The sequence below is a fragment of the Rhincodon typus genome, chromosome 38, assembly GCF_021869965.1.
Source record: "Rhincodon typus isolate 14 chromosome 38, sRhiTyp1.1, whole genome shotgun sequence".
NCBI lineage: Eukaryota > Metazoa > Chordata > Chondrichthyes > Orectolobiformes > Rhincodontidae > Rhincodon > Rhincodon typus.
In genome coordinates, this window is record NC_063369.1 from 11729620 (window position 1) to 11741590 (window position 11971).

Consider the following 11971-nt stretch of genomic DNA (forward strand, 5'->3'; position numbering starts at 1 on the left):
CCTTTCTCTGTTACTTTTTCTCTGTCTTTCTCTCTCTTTTCTCTGTCTTTCTCTCTCTCTTTTGTCTGTCTTTCTCTCTCTCTTTCTTGCTCTCTCTTTCACTCTCTCTCTCTTTCACTGTCTCCCTCTCTCTCTCGTTTTCTCTCTTTTTCTCTCTCTTTCTCTCGCTCTCTTTCTCTCGCTCTCTTTCTCTCGCTCTCTCTCTCGCTCTCTTTCTCTCTCTGTCTTTTTCTCTCTCTTTTTCCGTCTCTCTCTTTTTCCGTCTCTCTCTTTTTCTGTCTCTCTCTTTTTCTCTCTCTCTGTCTCCCTTTTCCAGACTGGGTGTTGTGATGTGATGTGCTCAGACACCTTTTAAACACAGGCGTGTGGGCATGTGCGTTTGAAATGGCGTCACCATTGTAGAAACCATGGCAGTCAATTTACACACAGCAAGCTCCCATAAGGAGTGGCATCAGGACAACAAGATTGACTGAGTGCTTACTGAAGAGTGTTGGGTTAGGAATGGCCCACATTTTGGGAAGAGCTGCCCGACATAACACCGGGGGGATCCCGTACATCCAGGCGAGAGGGCGAATGGGGGATCACTTTTATAACCCAATGAAAAGGCAGTGCCTCTGACAGTGTGAGCACCACCCACCTGCTACATTGGCAGTGTGTGTGCCTAGATTATACGCTGACATGGTGACCCAGGGCCAATGTCTGATGCCCCAAACAAGCTGCTATTTGCCTGACCACTGGGTGGTGGGGGGTGGGGGAGGAATGGGGGGAGCGGCGAATGGGCTACGGGTCCTGCCAGCCTCGGATGGGCTCAGCCAGTTATTCTGCCCAGAATATTTGCAGACGTTGGGGGCGGCAGATCCCCCTACTACAAACAGGCACAGGCTAATCCTCGCCTCTGGCCGAAAGCAGAACCTCCCTGGTGGAACTGGGGTTGGAAAAGGCACGCAGAATCCCAGGACAAGTCGGAGCAGGGTTTCTAACCTGCTGACGGTGCAACACACCTGTACCTTCTCGCTCAGCCCAGAGCCTGAGCCAAGAAACTTGCACAATGACACATTTCAGAGCGAAAACCCACATCTCCAGTTTACTGGATTAATTACACAAGGACGTCTTCCATTCTCGAGCAGTGAGACGATACAGAGAGTAATGGTAGACCCTGTGTGGTTGTACTGGAGGAGACCAACTCCCCAATTCAGACCTGGAAGCACACCAGCATTGGGGAGGGAGGGTCTGGGGAAGGATTTTATTGATTTTAATTTGTTGGGTGTGGTGAAGGGGTGGTGCGTGGGTTGGGGGTGGGGGGGGGCCTTCACTTTTTGTATTCTCAGGGATACAGGGACCCCCGAACCCGGCCGGTGACTTTTGAGAGGTAGTGGCGGTGCACAGCAAGATTCCACCCCTTTGGCGAAAGGGACGCGAGGGCGGATTCCACTCCCTCAGGAAGCTGAGAGCGGCAGCAGGAGGGTTGCCCGAACTGGGGGTGGGGGTGGGGGGGGCAAGAAGTGACACAGACCTGCATTCGTATAGAGCCTTTCCCGACCCTCTGTGCAGCTCGGCGAAGCGGAGGGCGTTGCCACCGTCAGCCTCACTGTTTGCTCATCTGCACCCCCCACCACCCCCCTCCCCCACCCCCCGAGCCAAAGAGTCAGAAAGTGAGAAAATCAGCCAGGGTTAAGCATCAACTGTCCATCCAGAGCCTATTGGGAGCTTCTAGAGCTGGAAGGCTCCATATTCATTGCAGGAAGCATGGCTGCCTGTTGGGGCATAGCAAGATCCCGTGTCAGCAACGTGATAATGGCCAGATAATCGCTTCTTGCGATGCTGATTGAGGGATACACACCAGGGACACCCAGGAGAGCTCGCATGGTCTCCTTTCTGGGGGCGGGGCGGGGGGGGGAGAGGTGTTGGCGATATGTTTAAGTCCATTTGAGACGGCAGAAGGAGTAGGGTGGGGGAGGTGTGCGGTTTATCCGAGGGCTAAACGTCTCTTCGAAAGGCACCTGCAACGCCGCAGCGCTCCCTCAAACCTGCCCCGCAGTGCCTGGATTTCATGGTCCGGTTTCTGAAGTGGGATCGGGGCCTACAGATCCGGATAAAGGCTATAAAGGAGGTGATAGCCTAAAAGGCTGATAAAATTGGGCGCGAGAGTGCGTGTGTGGAGCTGTCAGCCTTTATCAGTGTCGTTGAGCCACGCTGTGGAACCCACACACGTAGCCACTGTCACACGAGACTGTGTGTACACTGGGGTGGCTCAGGCGATGAGCTCAGGGCATCACTTGAAGGAACCAAGGGCTGAGCTCACACTGTTTTGAGCTTCAGAGTCAGAGTTTGCAGTTTATCCAACTGCGGGGGTTAGTTGACTTTATTGGAAAATATATATATATATATAAAGACCTGCAGAAGTTGTGTGTGAAGTAATAACCCTGGGGCTCTGCTTGAGGTGCCAGTAGTTTTTATCACAGGGAACAAAGTTTGTAGAAGCGAACACAAGGACTTGACTGGATTTTGTGTGACTCACAATGAAACAGATTATGTCAGCTCTCCGAAGGATAGTTGTTTTAGGGAGAAAGATAATGTTAACTTATTATTTTGCTTCATTTAAATAGCAGTTGCTATGTGCCAGTTACAAATCTATTGGCAGTGCAGTTTAAGATGATGGCGCCAGTTGGTGTGAGTGTGTTGGGGAAATGCGAGTGGCTGGTTAGAACAGGACTCAAGAAAGAACTTTGTTAATATTGGGCTCTGGGTATGACCCAGGGTTCGATATAGATTACTGTCACCAATCCTCCTTTTCCTACCATTTTTGATTTGAAAAAATTAACAGAAAATATCCTCTGAGGGTCACGGTGCCACAAATTGAGGAAAAAAAACTTACAAATTGCTTTGACGATGCCCTGTAGCTCTGTGGTGCCCGCTGGTCATGGGTGGCCTGGCATATACCAGCAGACAGCGTGCGTACTCCCTTTCCAAGGGCACCCTGCTGTGCACATGACCGCGAAAGAAGGGTAGGCCGTGGGAACAATGCACCCCGCTCCCACCTCCCCACCTCCATGGCCAGTTGCCTGAACCTGATTAGTGACCCCTTGGGCCAGAGCTGGGAGCCGTGGCAGGAGGGGGGGGCCTTCGATTTGCTTTTCTCCCCCTGCCCTGGGTGTCCAAAGGACAGGAGCGTGCAGCCTGAAAGGGCAGGCCGAAATTTAAAAGAGGCCCCTTTTGGGGCGGCGTGGTGGCTCAGTGGTTAGCACTGCTGCCTCACAGCGCCAGGGACCCGGGTTCGATTCCACCCTCGGGCGACTGTCTGTGTGGAGTTTGCACATTCTCCCCGTGTCTGCGTGGGTTTCCTCCGGGTGCTCCGGTTTCCTCCCACAGTCCAAGGATGTGAAGGTTAGGTGAATTGGCCATGCTAAATTGCCCATAGTGTTTAGGGAAGTGTAGATTAGGTGAGTTATAGGGAGATGGGTCTGGGTGGGATGCTCTGAGGGTTGGTGTGGACTTGTTGCGCCGAAGGGCCTGTTTCCACACTGTGGAGATTCTATGAGTTCTATGATCTAAAGTAACGAGAGAGGGTCTGAAACCCACTGTAATCTATATACACATGGCTCAAACATTGCCTTGGGAGTCTGTGAACCTGCTTAGTTTATGGCTGCATGCCACACAGCCCCTGCCAGCTCTCCCACTGGGCTCCTCTGTCGCTGCCACGCAACAAGATGGAATGCCAGGACATGGACTGGTGAAGCAGCCCAGACAAGGAAGCCCCTTTGCACGCAGGGAACATACACCTTAGGAATGGAAAGGACACTCTGATCCCAGGCCTGCTGAAAAATGGAGGTGCTGGAGTCAGGGTGGAGAAGTCAAAACCAAGCCGAAGGGTTTGATCAAGTCCCTCAGCTTCCCCGCAGGGTCTCCCGTCTGTCGGAATTTGAGGCGAGGTGACTCCTGTAGGCTCCCCTTGGCCAGTCCAGGTACCATCTCCCAGAATACTGTGGAGACACTGCCCGTCCTTCCCTTCCTGAAGGAGTGAGAGGTTGGTGAAATGCCTCTCTGACGCTTAGTGACAGTGTCGCCAGCACCCATCAATGTGTGGGGGTTGTGGGGGGGTGAGAGGGGCGGGGGGGTGGGGTCGGGGAGGGAGGGGTTATGGTGGGGGTGGGGTGGGGGGGTACCCTGGCCTGAAAGTAGCCTTCAAATTGGTCAGGAGCTCAGGGTGGAATTCTGGCCCCGTCTAGGGGCTTTGTGGGGCCATTGTAGGTGGGCGGAGTGGCCAAGGGTCACCCTCCCCCCCGCCGAAATATGCCAGAGCTGCCCGACGGGGTGAGGGGTGCCTCATTGAGGAGGTGGGGGTCATCCAGAAGTCAGTGCCCTCCACTGAGGAAGCGCCCTCCTCCAGCCCGTTGCCTCACCGAGTTAGATGGACGTGAGAGAGGCTCGGAGTGACTTTCTTTCTGGTTTTGTTTCCGCAGTGGTGGGAAGTAGACAGCGGCTCAGCGAAGCTGGATCCCATGCCTGGCAAGGGCTCTGCAGAGGAGACCGCGTGCCCGCTCCTCGCCCCCAATCAGATCAAGCGCGAGGACGAAGACTTCAGCTCCTACTTGGACTTGGACCTCTTCCTGTCAGATCTGACCGGCGTGGAGCCTGGGGCTAGCGCCACCGTGCCAGCCGGCTACCCCCTGGCAGATGGGCCAGGGGTCGGCAAAGTGAAGAGGGAGGCTGAGAATGGCATGGACTGGAATGGCCCTGACACACCCCACACCAGCCTGGTGGCCGAACTTTTGTCCTCCGAGGTCCAAACTGGACATCCGGCCAATCAGACCAACTGCGTTGACCCCCGCAGCAAAACCTACACCAACCTGGGGGCCATCGATCACAGCTTGCCAGCCTCGGTGATGGATAAACTGGTCAACCAGCCGCACGCGTTAACGGGAGCCACAGGGCACGGGTTCCAGAAGCAGGCTGGCATGGCCTCTGCCACTCCCTTGGCCAATCCGCTGGCAGATGAGAAACCCGTTGTAATGCCAAAAAGCCACATGCCCAGCCCCCTGGTCCACCCGTACTACCCTCCAGCGCAGTTGGGCCAAGGCCCAGGAGATCTCAGACCACAGGCCCGCAGCCAGTTACAGATTTCCCAGCATTATCGGTATTGCCAGCTCCAACAACCGCTGCCCCTTGGCTACCACATTCTGTCCCGATACCCATCCTACTACTCACATCAGCCGCCACCCCACCAGTATCAGGGGCAGGTCCATTTCTACACGTCTGACTTCAAAGCTGCCCACTCCATACAGGGCACAGTCCTGCCACCATCTCCTCCCTCCTCCTCCTCCTCCTTGTTGGCTTTGGTGCCACCTGCGCCAGAGGAGGCCAAGGTGAAGCGGAGCAGGAGGACATGGTCTCGGAAGCGTGCCACCACCCACACCTGTGACTACCCCGGCTGCGGCAAGATCTACACCAAGAGCTCCCACTTGAAGGCCCACCTCCGTACCCACACAGGTAACCCCGAATGCCAGCTTCCAATGTAACCATCCTCTCGCATCAGCATTGCCCACAATGCATCGTGGTTGTGTCAGCAATGCAGCGACTAAATTCGACACATAATGGAAATGGGTAATTGGTCAATTCGATCAGTCTTATTAATGAGGGAACGCTGACAAGAAACCTTGAGCTCATCTAAAACTGGTTTGTTGCTATTTATTCACGAGATGTGGGAATCACTGGCAGGGCCAGGCCCATCTTGAGCTGCCCTTGAGAAGGTGGTGGTGAGCTGCCTTCTTGAACCGCTGCCCTTTCCATAGTGTCTGTACAACTCCAAAGCCCTTAGGGAGGGAATTCCAGGATTATGACCCAGCGACGCTGAAGGAACGATGATATATTCCCAAGTCAGGATGGTCAGTGGCTTGGAGGGGAACTTGCAGGGGGTAGTGTTCCCATGTATCTGCTGCCTTTATCCTCCTAGATGGAAGTGGTCATGGGTTTTTGGAAGGTGCTGTTTGAGGACATCTGCAAACTGCATCTTAAGATCTGTTCCCCCATCGGAACTGACCCACATTTCTTCCTGTCTTTCAAGCCTGCTCTGAAAGACCGTTCCCCTGACAGTGCAGGGGGAATCAGTGTGGATTATGTTCCCATGCCTCTGGGGGTGTGGGTAGGAGTGGAGCGGGAGAGTCCTGAACCCACAGCCTTCAGCCATTCAGAGTGACACTGGCCAAGCTAATCTGACACATTGGAGTCAGTTACTTGTTAAAGTGGAACCAGGACCTTTCAATGTTCCTTCCACTTTACACTGAGTGGAGGGGAGGGCCCTTTTGTGGTGCAGTGACGGTACTCATGCCCCTGGACCAGAAGGGCCTGGGGGTTCAAGTCCCACCTGCTCCAGAGGGGTGTCAAACCATCTAACAGCTTAGTATGGAAAATATCACTGAGCGGAGCTCTTGTGGGTAGTTTCCCTGCCTCTGAGCAAGAAGCTCTGGATTCTAGACCAACTCCAACACTGGATGGTCACAGTATGGCCAACGGGTCGAATGTAGAACTGTAAGTCCTGGCACGGTGCCAGGCATTCGGGGCGATTGGCAGAAAGTGGGAGGGTGAATGAATGGTACAGCTTTGGCCTCCTCTAATTCCCAAGCAGGGAGGGGTTGGGCCTGAGGGTAGCCCCTCCCACTGTCCCTCTCACTAATGCAAGGACACTGAGTGCAGTGTCCAAACCCACTACCCCTTCCATCCAGAAGGACAAGGGCAGCAGATAGATGGGAATACCACCCCCTGCAAGATCCCCCCCACAAGCCACTCACCATCCGTTCCTTCACTGTCGCTGGGTCAAAATCCTGGAATTCCCTCCCTAAGGGCATTGTGGGTCAACCTACAGCACATGGACTGCAGCGGTTCAAGAAGGCAGCTCACCACCACCTTCTCAAGGGCAACTAGGGACAGGACAAGAAATGTTGGCCCAGCCGGTGATTCCCACATCCCACAAGTGAATAAAAGAAAGCTCGGGGGGGTGGGTCGGGGATGGGGGGTGGGGGTGAGTGGATGGGTCACCTGATTTAGTTTACATGGCCCCTCCCTGCTAGCCTTGGAAACATCCACGCTGTAACAATAACTATTTATATTTGTGTAGGAGCTTTAGTGCACTCAAACATCCTAAAGGGCTTCACACGGCCACTTTACAACAAAGACCATCTGAACAAAGACATTAGGCCATTCAGCCCATTGGGGCTGCTCCACCATTCAGTGAGATTGTAGCTGTTTGATAATCCTCAACTTTTCCATAACCCTCAATTCCCTCACCGATTTAAAAAATCTGTCTACCTCAGCCTTGAATATACTCAACAGCCCTCTGTGGTAAAGAATTCTGCAGATTTGCTACCCTCTGAGAGAAGAAATTCCTCCTCAACTCCATCTTAACTGGGCAGTCCATTATTCTGAGATGATACCCTCTGGTTTTAGACTCACCCACAAGGGGAAACGACCCCTCCACCTTGTGAGGTTCTTAAGAATCTTGTATATTTCAATAATTTTATGGTCTCCTTTGATTCTTCTAAACTTAAATAAGCACAGGCCAAATCTACCCGACCTCTCCTCATAAGACAGTCCTTCCATACCGTGGATCAGCCTAGTGAACCTTCTCTAGACTGCCTCCAATGGCAGTCCAACTTTACTGAAATAAGGGGTTTAAAACTATACACGGTGTTCCAGCTATGGCCTTGTATAGTTTTAGCAATACTTCCCAAAATCTGTACTCCCTTCCCTTTGAAATAAAGGCCAACGTTCCATTTGCCTTCCCTATTTCCCGTAAGCTCTTTGCGATTTATATACAAGGACTGCCAAATCCTTCTGTCCTGCAGCTATGTTCTGTTGAATAATATTCAGCTCCTCTGTTGTTGCCCACATGCCTAACCTCCATATTATTTCACATAGAATCCCTACAGTATGGCAACAGGCTCTTCGACCCACCAAGTCCACACTGAACCTCAGAGCATCCCACCCAGACCCATCCCCCTATAACCCACCTAATCTACACATCCCTGAACACTACAGGCAATTTAGCACGGCCAATCCACCCTAACCTGCACATCTTTGGACTGTGGGAGGAAACTGGAGCACCCGGAGGAAATGCACGCAGACACGGGGAGAATGTGCAAACTCCACACAGACAGTCGCCCGAGGGTAGAATCAAACCCGGGTCCCTGGTACCATGAGGCAGCAGCGCTAACCACTGAGCCGCCATGCCACCCAGTTTATCTGCCAGGTTTTTGCCAATGGGGCAACATTATTAAGGGAAATGACCAAAAGTGAAAGAGTTGGGTTTTGTGAAGGATCTCGAAAGATGAAACGGTAGTTGAGGAATCTCCAGAGTAAATTCAAGAGAAGGGAGTCCTTGGCTGCTGAAAGCAAGACAATCAGTGACAGAGGGACTAAAATTGGATCTGGAGTGGGGAGAGGGCTGGACAGTGAAAGGTAATAATCTCTAACTTCCCTTCATTGCATAACGCCTCCATAATCAATCCTTTAAGGTAGCTCTGCGCCTGGGTCTGAGAGGCCACGTTGTTAGTGTCTCCCCTGCCCAGGATGTTGCCAACTGCTGCGGGGTCACACGCCAACGTAACTCGGAGGAAGAATAGTGGATGGTGCTGGAGGTGATTACAGGGAGAGCTGTGCTTTTCGGAGGGAGTTGAAAACATGTTAGAATTGGGGTGTGAATTATCCAGGCGTAGATTTAAGGTGTTTGGGGCAAGGTTTAAAGGTGATGTACGAGGCAAGTTTTTTTACACAGAGGGGGTTGGGTGGCTGGAACTCGCTGCTGGGGGAGGTAGTGGAAGCAGATACGACTTTAAAGGGCGTCTTAACAAATATGTGAATAGGATGGGAATAGAGGGATATGGTCCCCGGAAGGGTAGGGGGTTTTAGTTGTGACGGGCAACATGTCGGTGCAGGCTCGGAGGGCTGAAGGGCCTGTTCCTGCGCTGTAACTCTCTTGGTTTCTTTCTTTGACTCGGGTAAGGCCAGGAGACAGTGGGGAGCTGGATCTGCTGTGTGTTAGAACAGAGGTCACTGAGCTTTCAATGGCTTGTGGAGAGTAGAACAGGGGAGGTTGGGCAGGATTGGATTGGTATTGTTCAGTCTAAAGGGTGGCTCAGTGGTTAGCACTTCTGCCCCACAGTGCCAGGGACCCGGGTTCAATTCCACCCTTGGATCACTGTCTGTGTGGAGTTTTCTCCGGGTGCTCTGGTTTCCTCCCACAGTCCAAAGATATGCAGGTTAGGGTGGATTGGCCATGCTACATTTCCCCATAGTCTCCTGGGATGTGTGGGCTAGGTGGGTTAGCCATGGGAAATGCAGGCTTAGGGGGATAGGGCTGGGTGCTCTTGGGTGGGTCAGTGCAGACTTGATGAGCTAAATGGCCTCTTTCCGTGCTGTAGGAATTCAATGATTCTAGAGGTTTCCAAAGGTCAGGATGAGGCACTCAGCAGCAGACGAGGTAGGGCACAGAAAATGATGGGTGATGTTACAGGGCTGAAAACTGGAAATGGATCATAAATGTGATTTTGGAAACTGGAGTCGAGGCCAGATGAGAAACCAGGGTTGTGTGCACTCTGCCCCTGGCACTAACAACCTGAGAACTCCTTGGAAAGTGCATTCACTGTGTTCTAATGTCAAAAACCCAGCAACCAATTTGTTCACAGCAAGCTCCCACAATCTATCAATGAGATGACACAGATTAATATTTCAGCGAAGTTGGTTGAAGGATAACATTTGCTACAATCACAGCACAAACTCTCCCGTTCCTCTCTGAAACAGCGCCATGGGGTCTCTTAGTTCCTCGGTTTAAAGTCGCTTTGGAAGGACCACACCCATAACAGTGTAGCTAACCCCAAACCCCTCGTGCCATATGGGAAAGGCCAGCTCCTGCTAAAGGGGGTGAACATAGAAGGACCAAAATATAGGAGGAACTCTGGTATTTGAGACAAGAGAGGAGCTGAGCTGTGGAAAGTGTAGTCTGTTCATTTGCTTGGGTCGGTTCTGGTATTTGATTAAATTGTAGCTGACCTGTACCTAAACTCCAGCTTGGGGATGCAATGGCCTAGTGGTATTATCGCTGGACTGTTAATCCAGAGACCCAGATAATGTTCTGAGGACTTGGGTTTGAATCTCACCATAGCAGATGGTGAAATTTGAATGTTTTTTAAAAATCTGGAATTAAGAATCTAATGATGATCATGAAGCCATTGTCGATTTTTGGGAAAAACCCATCTGGTTCACTAATATCCTTTAGGGAAGGAAACTGCCATCCTTACCTGGTCTGGCCTACGTGTGACTCCAGACCCACAGCAATTGTGGTTGATTCTGAACTGCCCTCAGGGCAATTAGGGATGGGCAATAAATGCTGCCTGGTCAGCGATGCCCTCATCCTGTGAATAAATTTTTTAAAAACTGCCTGTGTTTGATACATCTCCTCTTATATCACAGCCTCTCAGTCCAAAAATTGCAGTTAACCTTCAACACATTAAGAAGAATCTGGATGAGCACTTAGAACATAGTAGGCTACAGGGCGAGTGCAGGTAAATAAGATCAGTGTGGTTTGGTATTTGTTGGTCGACATGTACATGATGGGTCGAAGGGCCTGTTCCTGTGCTGTAAGACTTAGCCTCGAAAACTCGAATTGTCCCCCAGTGCCAGGAGTGGGATTTCCTCTCTTGCCTTGTGATGTGCCTCAGTTGCCAACTTCCCTGTCTCCGAGGGGCAATGATTCGCCAGTCCCACACCAGGAATGGGCGCGGAGTCTAGCTCCACACACCAAAATGTTAAGGTGCCAGCCATCACTTGGATGTTCAGAACTCCACTCCGTGCACCGCCTCATATTTCCACATTAGGCCAGGGTCACAAAATCAGGTTACTACCACATTTCTGATTGTGGGAGCTTGCTGTGTACAAATTGGTCGTGGAGTTTCCTGCATTCAAATTCTGAGGAACAATCCATTGGTTGTAAAGCACTATGAGATGTGCTGGCATCATGCAAGGCGCTATGGAAATGCAATTCTTTTACGCTGCCTCCTGTCACCAACGTTCCCCCCTCCCCCTCCCCGCCCGCTCGCTCGCTCTGGGAAGCATGTAGTCTATACGACACTGGGAATCGGGGCCAGGTGGGAGAACTGGGTACATTCCAGCAATTCCAGGTCTCACTGCTTCCCATTAAACAGTCTTGGAATTCTCTCCACATCCCAAATCTGAAGTGTGTTGTTGGCACTGGAATCAGTCCAAAGATGTGCAGGCTAGGGTGGATGGGCCGTGCTAAATTGCCCCGTAGTGTCCATGGATGTGCAGGCTAGGGTGGGTCGGCCGTACTAAATTGTCCCATAGTGCCCAGGGATGCGCAGGTTAGGGTGGGTCGGCCGTGCTAAATTGTCCCATAGTGCCCAGGGATGCGCAGGCTAGGGTGGGTCGGCCGTGCTAAATTGCCCATAGTGTCCAGGGATGCGCAGGCTAGGGTGGATGGGCCGTGCTAAATTGTCCCATAGTGTCCAGGGATGTGCAGGCTAGGGTGGGTCAGCCATGCTAAATTATCCCATAGTGTCCAGGGATGTGGAGGCTAGAGTGGGTCGGCCGTGCTAAATTGTTCCATAGTGTCCAGGGATGTGCAGTTTAGGGTGGATGGGCCGTGCTAAAGTGCCCATAGTGTCCAGGAATGTGCAGTTTAGGGTGGATGGGCCATGGGAAATTATCCCATAGTGCCCAGGGATGTGCAGTTTAGGGTGGATTGGCCATGCTAAAGTGCCCATAGTGCCCAGGGATGTGCAGTTTAGGGTGGATTGGCCATGTTAAAGTGCTGATAGTGCCCAGGGATGTGCAGTTTAGGGTGGATGGGCCGTGGGAAATTATCCCATAGTGCCCAGCGATGTGCAGGTTAGGGTGGATTGGCCGTGCTAAATTGTCCCATAGTGCCCAGGGATGTGCAGTTTAGGGTGGATTGGCCGTGCTA

General features: G+C 52.1%; 1 protein-coding gene across 1 annotated transcript in view; it reads left to right on the top strand.

Annotated features, from left to right (window-relative positions):
- Nucleotides 1–759: 759 nt before the first annotated feature.
- Nucleotides 760–11971, top strand: part of LOC109925085 (Krueppel-like factor 1) — a 15161-nt gene continuing 3949 nt past the window's right edge. Inside the window, exons 1-2 of the mRNA XM_048617821.1 lie at nt 760–1143; nt 4422–5487. Of these exons, the coding sequence (XP_048473778.1) occupies nt 760–1143; nt 4422–5487 (1450 nt within the window). The remainder of the gene's footprint in view (nt 1144–4421; nt 5488–11971) is intronic.